The 14,008-nt window shown below is 27.1% G+C and overlaps 4 protein-coding genes across 12 annotated transcripts in view; 2 read left to right on the top strand and 2 right to left on the bottom strand.

The window, feature by feature from the left end:
* The window catches only part of LOC100867120 (uncharacterized), a 43,340-nt gene extending 37,446 nt beyond the window's left edge, over nt 1-5,894 (top strand). For all 8 annotated transcript variants that reach the window (XM_086917228.1, XM_012483405.3, XM_012483406.3 and 5 more), the window contains one exon: nt 59-5,894. In XM_086917228.1, the coding sequence (XP_086773354.1) occupies nt 59-4,411 (4,353 nt within the window). In that variant the 3' untranslated portion in view covers nt 4,412-5,894. The remainder of the gene's footprint in view (nt 1-58) is intronic.
* On the bottom strand, nt 5,388-8,272 carry LOC100867001 (WD repeat-containing protein SL1-17). Its single transcript, XM_012483413.3, has 8 exons — nt 8,100-8,272; nt 7,882-7,991; nt 7,647-7,816; nt 7,327-7,565; nt 7,156-7,249; nt 6,981-7,074; nt 6,728-6,899; nt 5,388-6,608 (listed from the first exon to the last, which is right to left on the bottom strand). Exons 1-8 carry the CDS (start codon nt 8,100-8,102, stop codon nt 6,507-6,509), a joined length of 984 nt encoding a protein of 327 aa, XP_012338867.1. The 5' UTR covers nt 8,103-8,272; the 3' UTR covers nt 5,388-6,506.
* A 26-nt stretch (nt 8,273-8,298) lies between these two features.
* On the top strand, nt 8,299-10,219 carry LOC100866881 (uncharacterized). Its single transcript, XM_031915035.2, has 2 exons — nt 8,299-9,762; nt 9,872-10,219. Exons 1-2 carry the CDS (start codon nt 8,695-8,697, stop codon nt 10,154-10,156), a joined length of 1,353 nt encoding a protein of 450 aa, XP_031770895.1. The 5' UTR covers nt 8,299-8,694; the 3' UTR covers nt 10,157-10,219.
* Nucleotides 10,220-10,280: 61 nt separating this feature from the next.
* LOC100872519 (coiled-coil domain-containing protein 22 homolog) lies at nt 10,281-13,706 on the bottom strand. Of its 2 annotated transcripts, XM_086917242.1 has the most exons (9): nt 13,502-13,672; nt 13,226-13,348; nt 12,849-13,020; nt 12,444-12,753; nt 12,111-12,355; nt 11,605-12,021; nt 11,071-11,511; nt 10,787-10,959; nt 10,281-10,667 (listed from the first exon to the last, which is right to left on the bottom strand). In XM_086917242.1, exons 3-8 carry the CDS (start codon nt 12,900-12,902, stop codon nt 10,840-10,842), a joined length of 1,587 nt encoding a protein of 528 aa, XP_086773368.1. In that variant the 5' UTR covers nt 12,903-13,020; nt 13,226-13,348; nt 13,502-13,672; the 3' UTR covers nt 10,281-10,667; nt 10,787-10,839. The 2 variants fall into 2 exon arrangements, with proteins under 2 accessions (XP_086773368.1, XP_012338866.1); XM_012483412.3 differs by lacking the exon at nt 13,226-13,348 and having other exon boundaries at nt 13,502-13,706.
* Nucleotides 13,707-14,008: the final 302 nt, after the last annotated feature.

Raw genomic sequence — 14,008 nt, 5'->3', positions numbered from 1 at the left:
CTTTAAGAATCTACTATACTAAATATATATATTATAAATTTAAATTTTTTTATTTCAGGAAACAGAATCAAAAATTTCAATAGAACAATCAAATCAAGTTTTACAAAATGAATTAGGCAAAATAAGAAAGACGGAACACAATTCATTATTATGTGATGATAGACTGTGCAACTTTTCATTACCTTCGAATTTAAGAAATAGTCCAATACTACACGAAACAGTAATATTCAATACAGAACCATCTCATCAACAATATTTATCTAGTATCGATACTCATTCAAACGAAGATATGTCGTCTTTGATTCATAATGATCTTATTGATAATGATCAAAATATAGATGATGATTCAACTAAATGGGAAAGTGACAAAATATTAGAATCCATAGAAAATAAAAATATCGAGAATCCATCTATGGAACAATCTTATTCAAAAGTAACAAATTCAGACAGCAGCGAATCGATTGATTCTGTAGAACAGTCCGAACATGCGCTTCTAGAATTATGCATACAACCTGCACTAGCTAAAACCATGGACAATATTCAACTAAATAAAACTACAGTGAATAAAAATAAAGATGAATTTGAGGAAAAACAAGTTAAAACAAAAATTAGTAATGATGAAATTAATAAAACATATAGCGATATATGTGAGATAGATGGTATTAAGAAAGAAGAAATTGATTTAAAACATAAATTGATACAAAAATCTGCAGACTCAACAAAACATGTAGAGAAAGAAGATGTATATCGACGTCAGAGAGATCCTGATGCCATGATTGCTTCGTTAGATCGATTGACTGCAACTTTAGTACAGCAAACAGAAGCAATTCGAGAACGAGATTCTAACGCGATGAAACAAAGTGTATTGAGTGATACGTGGAACGAGGATTCTCCTAATGATGTCTCTTTTCCTAGTATTAGCATCAGTGCTCCCATAATTGCCTCATTTAAGAGCGACGCAGCAGAAGAACAAGGTACGATTACTTCAGAGTGTTATGAAACAATAAGCAGTGAAAGTGGTCCTATGTCGAATTCAAAAATTATTCAAAGAGAAGCAATTAAATTGGCTGAAGCAGTAGATGCAGAAATGAATAGACAAAACGAGTTAGATACAACTAGTATGACATCTATGGATTTAGATGCAATTAAACCTCCTTCTTCTATGGGGAGTTTATTATCACTAACTGCTAGCTACGCAGGTTCAGGTGATTGTAGCGAATCATTCATTAATCGAGATAGATGTAATTCTGCGTCTTTACCTCCAATTCAAGTGAAAAACGTTTCTTTGACGGATTCCCGAAATAATCGCAAGAAATCACTTCCTCTAGGTGTAGTAGCTAAAAGAGCTCTTAATCAAAGCCAAAATCATACTGGCAGTTTAGAAAACTTGTTAAATGAATGTACTGGTTCGCATTTAGACAGTGTTAAACCACCATCAATGTTAGATGAATTACCAGACGTTGGCGATATGGAAAATAGTATGTTAAGTGTGGCAAGTATTACGTCAGAAGTGGCGGATTCTAAAGATCAAGACTCGCAACACTTAAGCGGAAGCGATGCTGCATTTGACTTATTAAGACCTGTCGCAAATGTACTTTCTATGACGTGTATGCGATATGCTGAAGCTATGCAGAATAGTGCAAATAATAGTTTGAGCGAATGCTTGGAAAATATCAATCCGCCTTCATTGTTCAACGAAGTTTGTGAAATGGATGAATCGACAGTGGAACAGGCATCAGAGACAATATGCAGTGACACATTGTGTATTGATGCGGAATTACATACTGAAGAAGCTTCACATCCTGTTATGATAGATAAAATCGACGAAGCAGGTGATACTGATGAAGCGGTTACACCAATCTCTTCTGAATATTGTCTTACTAGTTCAGCGGAATCTACGCCTAGAAAACGATTGCATAAAAATTTAACACCGAAACAGAAAAGGACTTTGGCCAAAGAAAGATATAAAACTTATACAATAGCTGCAGAACTTGACAAAAAAGAGACAAATCAACAGGAAAATGTAGTACAAGAAAAAGTTTCACGGGGAAAATGCTCGCCTTTTTCGAAACTGACACCTAAACAACGCAGACAAGAAGATAGAGCAAGATTTCAAACGCAGGTATTAGAAAATCCTTTTCCTGACATGAATCAAGATCAAAATAATCAACAAGAAATTAATACTATTTGTGAACAAGAAAATTCTGAAAAACCAACAAGAGCTATATCCCCTGTAAAATCTGCTATTCCTACATTAAAACTATCTGCTTGTAAAACATTAATTAAAAAACGTACTGAGCAAAAGAAGAATAGAGAAAGATATCGTACAAGAACTTTAAACGATTCAGAATGTATATTCAAAGATATAGAAAGTAATGCTACAAATATGACAGAAGATAAGATACCAGATTCAACGCACAATATTGAATCAGATGAAATTCAAACCATGCTAGAACAAAATGCAACCATCGTATTGAATACGTTAAATGAATCAAATAAAACGAACGAAACTACAGAGGAAGGATTATTAGATTGCGAAACTATTAGTTTAGTATCAAATGAATCAGAATCCGAACGTAATCTTCGAATGCGATTTGTCAACGGTGTTTCTAAAAAATTAATAGGTTCATATTCTCAACAAATAGATAACGTACAGGAACCAAAAGAAACCACTGAAATTGAAGCACCTAGATCACATGAAGACATCAGATATACCGACAATGTGGAAACTGAAAGCGAGGATGAATCAAATAATATTGAAGATCCACCTAGAGAAACAAAAAGACCTCGAATAATTAAACCAGGAATGGTAAGAGATCCTAGTAATGATTCCAATGCTACAGATAAATCAGATCCAGAAAGTCCAAAGGCTATTCGAGGCAGAAGAAAAGCTCTCTATTCAAATCCAATTACGCGAAAACCAACACCACAATCGTCTCCATTAAAACAAGTGAATCCTGTTAGTGGAATACCTATAGGACGCAGTAATACTTCACCTATTGTAAGAGCTACTAGAGCTACTACCCTCAGGCAAAATAATAATAGTCCAAATGTTATGATGAAAGAATCTGCAAAATCAAATATAAATCTTAAAGCAACTTCCAATTCAACAGATGATAAAAAAACAAAAGTTCTCTCTATAGCTGCAAAAAGAGCATCGGTTCCTCAAAAAGGATCGTCATTAACCTTCACAAAATCCGTAAAAAGACATAGCACACCTCCAACATGTTCTTCCTCAAATTATCAACAAGAGACCAAATCAGATGTAACAATGAAACCTCTAGAACGACAAGGTACATTTACCAAAGACGAACCAGAAGTAGAAAATGCTCCTACCGTAGTTTCTACATCTTCTTCTCCAATAAAAACGAAGATAGCAAAACCTATTAGAGGTGCTACATCCAAGATACATCCAACGACAGGGAAACCAAAAATTTCACCAAAGACACATCAAGCACACCAATCGAAATCATCAAAAGGAAATGTTTCGGAAAAGAATCAATCTTCGAAAACATTACTAGTAACTCCAAAACGATTACCTACAGGAAAAATGACTCCAAAAATACCAGCTAATAATCAAAATGCTACACAAGCAGAAAACGGTAAAGTCTTTCGAAAGATAGGTCCTCTTGGTCAGAGATCTAACAGTAATTCCAGTATAGTATCAAATTCATCAACTGGAATGCAGACTAGAAAATTGGCAAAGGAAGCAACTAGTAAAATTGCAAGTTTGTGGAAAAAAGTAGAAGAGAGTAAGAATAAGCAACGGTTTGAGAAATCAGATACTAGGCAATGGGTACAGCCTGGCAATTGTGCCAATGATGTAGATGCTCCAATTTTAGTGAGCAATCCACCAACTTTTAGATTGTTCCGTAGCTCAACATTTGAAGGAGTACCCCAAGAGAATGATAATCCTGAATCAGCTTTGTACAAATCTAAATTGAAAAGACCATTGGTAATGGGTGTGCAACCTAGTAAAGTGAAGTATAGAAACTCTTGTGATTTAAGCGGAATGAACGCGAACGATGCTCCTTGCAAGATTCCTGTAAAGTCTAGCGATGCTTCTACGTACAAGAAAGATACCATAGACATAGGTGATGCTTCAGTTGTTTTACGAAAATCACATACTGAATCCTCCACGATAGAAGTAGATCCTACGAAACGAATATCACGTCTTGGTTCCTTTATACGAGTAGATTCTGCAAATGGAGAAAGTTCTGCACAAACATATGTTAGTGGGGCTGGTATGCGTACACCCGCATCCGCCATCGTACCGCCTTTTAATTATAATCCGAAGCAAGATATTCCACAAGCAGCCAAAGTAACGCCTGATGAAACTGAAAGCAAATTCAAAGTGACAGATTGTCATAGTGACATAGTCACAGCTTCTACAAGAATAACAACAGTATAGTGGGAATTTGTTATAAAATAAATAATTTCTTTTTCATAGTCGCTTTTCTGTTTCGGGCTAGTCATTGTACATTTGCTTTACTGCTGTATTGATCATGCAGTACATATTAAGAGTACTTGATAAGTAAAGTTTTCTTTTTTTACCTCATCATTTAAAGGGCACCGAAAATCTTCATGGTATCTCACTAATTTTTACATACTGAATATAAGAAAATAATTGAATATTTTTCTTTATTATGCATGTGCATTGCAATGCAATCTTTTTTTTTTAAAGAGATATAATTAGAATGTGACATAGCTGGAAATCCTGATCATTCCTATTCACTTTGCGTGTTGTATATACATATATTGATAAATTTCATGATTATGAAGAAAATTAAAAATCGGTAGTACGTAGCAGTAATTATGCTCGATTATTTATTCAATTTTGTATATATTGAACGTCGATGAAGAATGTAGAAAGTTTAGTAATATGTATCACGACTCATGATGTATATCGCAGAAAATGTGTCGCTGTACATCTTCGTAATAGATAAATTTGCAAGGAAGAAGATCTGTATTTTGTTTCCATCGTAAACTGATTTGTATTCTTCTAAACAAATATAAAGTTTAATTACTTTTTAAAGACTGATAGAAACATGATGAAGATTCGGATGAAACCGAAACATTTTCAACACAACAAAATGTTATGGTAAAAATGGTAATAATGTTTATATCAATTTAGCGGTCTAAGTAACGCTAAACTGGCATTACATGAAAAGACAAAATTTTGTAAATCCTTATATTAAGTTTCTAGTCTATTTGAAAATCTACAATTAAAATAGCTTCTATTTTGGTCATATATGTATTACATAAAATCGATTTGCATGTACAAGTGTCCACTGATTTAACTGGTACCCTTTCTAAAATATATGTAGGTACAATTAAAGAGTGTGTACGGATCAATTATGTATTTATAGATTGAAAAGTTTAAGGTATGGCGTTTAATAATTTTATTTTCTTATTCATATTTTCTTCATTATTTTCTAGTTTTACTAGAAAATTTGCTATAATATTTGAAGCGATCAATAATGCGTACAATATTTTAAGTTTTTTTCTATATCGTGTCATCTTTCGTTCTATATGCGCATATGCAAATCAATCTAAAATCTTATTAGAAGGAAACTGTTTGACACGATATAGAATAAATTTTATTGTTCGTTAATTATATATTTATTATACGCATTTTACCCTGTTCCAGTTCGAGTTAATTAGATTTAACCCTTCCAACTTGGAGTCATATCAGGGTATCCTTGTATTTTTTTTCATACAAGATATGGTCTGTACTACACCAGAAATCCTTTTCAAGATTCTTTCATAATTTTCATCTTTTACTTAGATTTTAAGTATAATTCATCTTTTGTTATATTATATTTTAGATTCGGCGAACATCTTAATAATTTGTATATTAATAATTACAGTACAATAAAATTTATAGCTACTAATATCTATTTTGTTTAATGTCAAATCAATTATTTAATCAAATAATTTTATCATAGTAAAAAATGTGTTCTATTAAAATATTAGATTATTAAATAAAATATAACATTTTATTAAACCATGTAATATGTATACACAGGATAATTTTAATTTTTATAAAAATGTAAGACACTTTTGAAGAATGGATCTATCGAAACAATAAAAAAAAGTTTATAAAATATATATATTCGATAAGATTTAGTTAATAAATTAAAAATGATAAATTTTTTTTTTTAAAATGAAATATGTTGTATAATTATATTACATGATATTTATATATATTGTATATTACATTATATTAAAATTAAAAAATAGTTATTTGTATAATCTGTATATTTAAAATAATATTTTAATCATTCAGTTCCATTATGCAGGAGTTTATTATATATTATATTCCATACGCTCAACTTAGTGTTCTTATTTTATTAAATTTGAAATACTTATAATTTGATAACTAAACCTTATTGCACCTATGTGCATATATTTTTTTTATCTTTTGATCTCGTGAATCCACCCGCTAAAGATGTCTCACATTTTTATAAACACCTGTATATATAAAATAGTTATTTAAGAAAAATTTATTTATCATATAATGGACATTCATAAAGATTAATAGATTTATCCTCAGATACTGATGCAATTATATTATTTCTTTGTGGATTGTACTTTACAGCCCATACCTAAAAAAAAGAAATATTTAAATTTTTATAAATCCATAATAAAAATTTTGCAAATTATTTTTTCCATCTTAAATTTATAATAAAAAATCTATAATACTGCTTATAATACAATATCTCACTTGATCATTATGTTCATTAAATGTATGTAAACATTGTCTTTGGGCTAGTTCCCATACTTTAACTGTATGATCTGAACTACTAGATGCAAACTGTTGACCATTTGGAGCAAAAGCAACACCAAGTACCCATGAAGCATGACCTGACATAGTTCCTGCTAAATTAGCATCTTTCCTATATAATAAAATAAAAATGTAATAAATGTTTCTCAATTATATGTGTAATTTATTTTGGAACTTTGAATTTTGAACTTACACATCATACAATTTCATATGTCCATCATCTGATGCAGTAAGAAGTAACTGAGAATCTGGAGAGAAACAAAGAGACCTAATAGGCATTGCATGCCCTAAAATATTTAAATTTATATATTATTAATAAATTGTTAACAATAAATTAACAAATATTTAAAAAAGTAAATTTTTATTACCTTCCAATGTACGCAATACTTTTCCATATGTAACATCAAAAATATTTATAATTCCATCTATTGCACCACTAGCAATATATTTACCATCAGGACTCTAAAATAATTATATAATATAAAAATTATTAGTTTTACATAATAAAATTATATAATATACATTTTTAAAATACATACATAAGCAACACTCAATGTAAATTTGCCACCTCTGGTATCTAAAGTTTGTTCCTGTTTACCACTTTCTGTTCCATATAAATGTATTTTCCCTGAATGACTACCAGATACAATGAATTTATCATCTGGAGAAAATACTACTGTCCAAATATCTACAGGGCCTACTTCGATACTTGAAATCTTATTTCCTGTTTCCAAATCCCATAATTTTAAGCTAGAGTCTAATGAACTTGATGCACATTCTAAAAATAATTATCTCATTTTATATCTCATTTTTTTATTTTATTAACATTGCTTTCTTTTTTTTTTTTTTTAATACTTACTTAAACCATCTGAACTTACAGCAACAGATACCACACCAAGTGAGTGACCAGTTAACTTATGTTTTAATTGTAAATTTTTATCTTTTTGTTCCCAAACTTTAACAGTATCGTCAACTGAGCCAGTGACTAAATATTCCACTATTTCATCTTCATTAAATTGTATTGATTCACTATTGTAATAACAAAAATTTTATAAAAAATATAAAATATTAAAAATTGCATAAAAAGTAATTACCGTGAATCTTCATTATCCGGCTGTGATTCCTTTTTCTTCTTCAAACAGCCCCAAGCACAGGTCCAAATACTATCTTCGTGAGCATTTTCTGTTTTATTAAGTAAGGAATACTGAAAAAATTTCGAATTCGGCTTTGCAACTGTTGTTATATCATGTTATATCATGAACGATATAACCTTTATATCGTAATAATTTCCAAATTTATTTATGTATCTCACCATACTAGAATATATGTATCTTCCAGACAATATTATTAAGAAATAATTTTAACTTAATATATATATATATACATATATATAATTTTTTCTTTATGGAATGAACGATTGATATAACTTCTGTAATTTCGTATATAATATCTTTAGTAAAAGTTGATTGAATAGCTATATGATTAAAAGGGTTAAATTAAAAATCGTAACCTTTTTTTTTATTCGCGATTTCGATTAAAACAATTTATTTTTAATTTTTTTTATATAATATTTAGTAAATTTCTAATATTTCAAAAAGATTCAAATAATTTGATTCAATTTTAAAAAACTTCATGCGTAGACAAACTTATCGAATCAGATGTGTTTATGTTGAAAGTGCTCTTAAAATTTTTAAAAATAAAAAAAATAATATATAAAATATAAATGAGAAAACCATAGAAAATTATTAATAATTTTAATGTTATTATTACACTATAGAATTTAAAAACTAAAAAAAGTTCCTTTCATACATTATAATTATTTAAATAATTATAACCTTTTCTGACTTATGTAAAAAATAAAAGTTCTAAACTATTTTTGTAAGAACATGATCTACTAATAAAAAAAAATGGAACATAAAATATTAAAAATATTTAACTCTAGTAAAATAATATATGGATTTCGAAATATTGTAATACAAAAGCGATTTTTTTTATCAGAAGCATATCGATGTGAGGAAGCATGGAAAGATCGATTGCAATCACCGTTGCTGCAAAAATTTAAATCAGACGATTTATTTGTTATTTTGGACAATAAATTCCATACTGATAAAAAAGTTAGTGCAGTAGATATAGATATATTTGCAAATAGCTTAAATAAAGAAGATCATGTAGAAGAATTGTTAAGTCTACTCCAAAAATTGAGGAAAACTGCAGAAACATCGAACATATTAGATTCAACACATCATGCTGTTATAAGATATTTATTAGATAATAATTATACTAAAGAACTTATGAATGTATTACATAATAGACTTAATTATGGTATTTTTCCTGATTATGTCACTTATAACATACTCATGGATACATATATAAAAAAACAAGATTATACCAATGCTGCAAAAGTTGCTGTTTTACCTATGTTACAAGAAGAGTCTGAACATTTAATAACTAATGCATTATCTGTATATGCTTGTCACAAATATTTAGAAAATCCAAATAAATGGCAGAAACCACCAGAACCTATAGACAATACTAAAGAAGAAATTAAAATACGTGTAGCTTATCTTAGAAATCCTTATTTTGATGACCATTTTGATCTTACTGATCCATATGATTTAGTTGGAAAAACATTAGCTTTTCAAGGAAGATTTATGAATAATGAATTAGGAAGAACTTGTCAATTAAGAGGCTTAATATTATATAAAAAATATCAAGATGCATTAAAATTAATAAAAAAATGGATAAATGAAATTGAAGGAAATATTGTTTACAAAGAAGTTTTTGATTTGATTGAAAAAGATAAAAAAAATGTATTTCAAGAACAAGTAACAGATGAGTTTGAAATTTTAATGTCAGAAGTTAATTTAATAAAAGAAAAGAATTTGTGTACAGATAATTTAATTAATGTATTAGAAAATAATATCAAATCTGCAATTGAAAAACAGCATGATATTGATATAAATGAACAAATGCAGGTAATCAATATTTTTTTATGAAATATAAAAGAAAGAATATTGATAATATATAATATTAAATCTATTATTTATGATTTTATTTATTAATTAACTTTACTTAATTCTTTAGAAATATGTAGAGTGGGAAAAACAGAGACAATTAATACTAGATAAACAAATAGAAGAAATAAATCGAATAGCTAAAAAAGAAGAAATAGAGAAATTAAAAGAAGAAATGGAAAAGCAAGAACGATTTTTGACTTTCTTTGAAAATGAAGAAGATATAGAACTGGAAATAGAGAGAATAGAAGAACATGAAAAGAAAAAAATGGAACAAATTCTTAAAATACCTCATGCTAAGAAGAAGTTGAAGAAATTAGAAGAAGAAAAAGAATATACACCACCTAAGATTTAAAGTTAAAGAAAGTAATTTTTGATATATTTATAATTGTTATAAATAATAAATGTATAATTAAAATATTATTTGGTAAATTATTTAATATTGAAAAGGATCATAATAGTAAGAAATATACAATATATATTGTTACTCATCTCTTGTATTTTGTACATCATAACTTAAAAGTATTTCCTTAAATTACATTATGTTCATTACATAAATTTATAATAGATAGATTCACTTATTTCGTATAAATATGAAAGTTAACTGTACAATTAAAGTTTATATACTAAAAAATTATTAGGCTCTGTAACAAATAATGTTCCATTTGAGCATTGATATTGAATTTGTCACAGACTTGGCCCTTTTATGAACAAAATTAGCATTATATTTGGACCAAGGCACACATTTAACAATTATTTCCAAATTTACAAAGACTATTTTATAAGCAGCAATATATTAATTTTTGCATAATTATAAAATTTAGTCTTTGTAATGTGTATTCATTCATATGTTTATACGGAATGTTCTGTAAATATAATACAATAATCTTATATGGTTTGTGTTTCAATATATGTTTCGTATTGTAAAATATTTTTTTTATTAAGATTTTGCAGATTCTTCTTTCAATATTAATAAAATTTTTACCTGGTCGTTGTTATTATAAATAATACATTGTAATATCACAGATTATATCAAAATCACGAATTTTTATTTTGTAATTGTGCTGTTAATTCTGCTGTTTCTTGTTTCATTTGTTTCAAATCAGCAGTTATCCTTTCTAAATTTGCTCCAATATTTTTTGTAGCTTCAGAATCAATCTAAAGCGAAATAGAAAAAGAATTACATTTTAATTATATCATGTTTCAATGTTTTTTATAAATAATGTAAATTATAATCAATTATATTTATTATATGTATATTTTAATTACCTGTTCTTCTAAATCTCTTATTTCTCTTATAGTTGCACCTGTTTCTTCTACTAAATTTACAAGTTCACTACAATCAGAATGAAGTGTAGCTAATAATTTATAAGCTTTCCTTGATGCCTCATTTGTTCTTGCATCTCGAAATATTAATTCATCAGCAACAGTAAAGGATCTTTCTAATCTGCCTGTAAGTGTATTTATTTCTTTTTGGATTTCTCGTGTATCAACTAATACTTTATTAATTTCGTCTCTTTGTTTTCTAATATTGTTAATTATTTCTAAAATTCGTTGAGTATATGCGGACCTATTTACTTCTTTTGAAAGTTTCTGAACTTCTGTTACCAATTGTGAGTATTGTTGATCTTTATTGCGACATTCTTCTTGTAGTTCCTTTTCCTTTTCTTTTAGTAACTTAATATCATCAAGTTTCTTTTGACTTGCATTCTATATATAATAATCAAATTCATGAAATTTTTTATTTAACAAATTCTATTTTATATTTATATTATTTATATTTATATATAGAATAATACTTACAGCTTTAGTAGAATGCTTTTCCCTTTCTTGTCTGTATTTTTGAATTAGAGGTACTCTATGTTTTTCCCATTGATTACCTAAATTAATTAATTTATTTGTAGTAGCTTCAATAGCTGCTTCTAATTTCTTAATATTCTCGTCACCATCTTGAAATAAATCATAAATTCTTGCTTTAATCTTTTTTTGTTCTTCATTGATTGTTAATTTTTTTTCCTCATTTTGATAATTTATTGTTGCTTGTGTTACACTAGTTGTTAAATTCTTGATTGCAATTTGCAATTCTTCTATATCTTTTCTAATAGTTTCACACTCTGTTTTTATTTTTTCTATTTGTAAGTCTTGTTTTTCCGTTTTATCTATTATTTTTTGTTTTATAAGTTTAGTTTCTTTAGCATTATTATTTTTCATTTGAAGTTCCTATGACAAATAAATAAAAAATTAATAAAGTAGTATAAATATAGAATAAAATTATAAATATTATTTTTATTCATTTTTCTTAAATTTACATTAGAAGATAATGTTTTGTCTTGTATTGGGACTCTATTTAAAATATTAATGTCACTAGATTCATTAACTTCAATAATTTTATCACAATATTGTTTATTTAACCAATTTATTTGATCAAGAATACTCATTGAATGTGAATGGTGAGCCCTTGCATTGTAGGATATCAAAGATGGTAGAAGTGTCATTTCATTTTGCATTTGTTCAGGCACAGATTGCAAATAATGTATATAATAATCTTGATATTCTATAATAAGAAAAATGAAAAATATTATTATAATAATATTATAATAATATAATAATGAAACTCATTGTAAAAATAAAAGCAATATTACCTTCTTTATTTTCTCCTTTTCTTATTGTTGAAACTTCTAAATTTACAGACTTATATGGAATTCTTGCTCTTCCTCTATTTCTAAATCCCTTTGTATGACAATAATGTGGTAACCATGGAGCAGAAAGGCTCTGTGCTATTGCTCTTGCTATAGATTTTTCTAATAATACAATATTACTAACAGGTTCACTTAAAGATTTATCACTTTCTTTTGGTAATTTTTCAATAAGAAACATAAAAACTTTTCGTAGATCAGTTTCTGAACTATATAAAAATGTTTGATAGCCAACGTCAGCTTTGTATCCTAATTCCTAAAGAAAAAAATTTATAAAAAAATTTATCAATAAAGACATAAAAAAAAACAAAATTGTAAATAATTGAAATTCTTATATTCATAAAATCTTACTAAACATGCTTGAGCAAGTGTAGCACCCAATCGAAATCTGGCTGCCATATTCATAGGTAAAACTGTTGATAATCCAAGGCCTGGTTTTATTATATCCAAGCATTTTACTGTTGCTTTTATTATTAATTCTGTGTTAAAACCACTAAGATTTGTTATATTTTCTTCTATGTCACTAAAAAAATTAATGTTAGAAAATTTTCAAATTTTGTAATAAATAGTATTTTGTTTAATTTTTAAAATTGCTAAAAGAGACATTTTAAATTTAATTATATACATATGATACATATGTTGAATTAATGTTATATAAGTTAATAATTAAAATTAACTTAACAATATTTATAATTAAAAGAAATCGTTAATGTCTCATGTGTACTTACAATTAGTTTATAAATTATCACATATTTTTGCAATTATTTAATAATTGTAAAGACTTGTAATATCTTAAATAATTAATATCATTTATTTTTTATTCAAATTTTATCGTAACTTTTTTATTGTTTCTGCTTGATAAAACAAATTATGAATTATGTATTTAAAAATATAAAATTTAAAACAGATAAATATCGCTGCCCATTTTTAATTATACAAACCGGTTGACATCAGATACCAAAAATTTTCTAGATGCGTATAAAATCGTTCAGAAGAACACTCACCAGCCTATTTGACGCAATGAGTGAATTATTATATTGTCAACCTCCTCCATCATCCGTAAAAATGTGAAAATTCTAAATTCTTCTACTGTATTGTTATATCGAAAGATATTTAAGTTGAATTGCACAAATCTAACCTGTTCATGAGCGAACAAACATTTGCACAATGCAAATATATATAGATGGCGTAATAAAAATTATCAGTTTTACCAACACAAAATACATTTATCCTTCATATATTGATCGTTTTACTATTTTTTCATACTTATTTATATTATAATCTTTAAAAAAATTAATGTTTGAAAAACATTTATTATTGAATATGCATTAAAAATATAAAATAAATATAAATTTCATTTCTCAACATATTAGAAATATATAGTCCGAAGTTGCATAAATATAATTATATAATAAAACTATTGTTAAATAAATTCTTTTGGTAGCATTTATAAATTTTGATATATTTTAATAAATAATAAATATTATATAAAATATTATATAAAAATCAAA

Source organism: Apis florea, unplaced genomic scaffold, assembly GCF_048593485.1.
Source record: "Apis florea isolate Af1SG1 unplaced genomic scaffold, ASM4859348v1 contig_2201_pilon, whole genome shotgun sequence".
NCBI lineage: Eukaryota > Metazoa > Arthropoda > Insecta > Hymenoptera > Apidae > Apis > Apis florea.
Note: the sequence above shows the minus strand (reverse complement) of the source record. Positions and strands in the feature narration are given on the sequence as shown.

Excerpts from the sequence above, each read along its gene's own strand:
- LOC100867001 (XM_012483413.3), bottom strand. Across the intron at positions 7,075-7,155 it reads AGTATTGCGTACATTGGAAG|GGCATGCAATGCCTATTAGG; the intron begins GTAATAAAAATT and ends TAAATATTTTAG. Across the intron at positions 6,900-6,980 it reads CATATGAAATTGTATGATGT|GAAAGATGCTAATTTAGCAG; the intron begins GTAAGTTCAAAA and ends TTTATTATATAG.
- LOC100866881 (XM_031915035.2), top strand. The coding sequence starts at position 8,695 with ATGGAACATAAAATATTAAAAATATTTAACTCTAGTAAAATAATATAT. Across the intron at positions 9,763-9,871 it reads ATATAAATGAACAAATGCAG|AAATATGTAGAGTGGGAAAA; the intron begins GTAATCAATATT and ends TTAATTCTTTAG.
- LOC100872519 (XM_012483412.3), bottom strand. The coding sequence starts at position 13,554 with ATGATGGAGGAGGTTGACAATATAATAATTCACTCATTGCGTCAAATA. Across the intron at positions 13,021-13,501 it reads TCATTGCGTCAAATAGGCTG|TGACATAGAAGAAAATATAA; the intron begins GTGAGTGTTCTT and ends TAATTTTTTTAG. Across the intron at positions 12,754-12,848 it reads CACTTGCTCAAGCATGTTTA|GAATTAGGATACAAAGCTGA; the intron begins GTAAGATTTTAT and ends TTTTTTCTTTAG.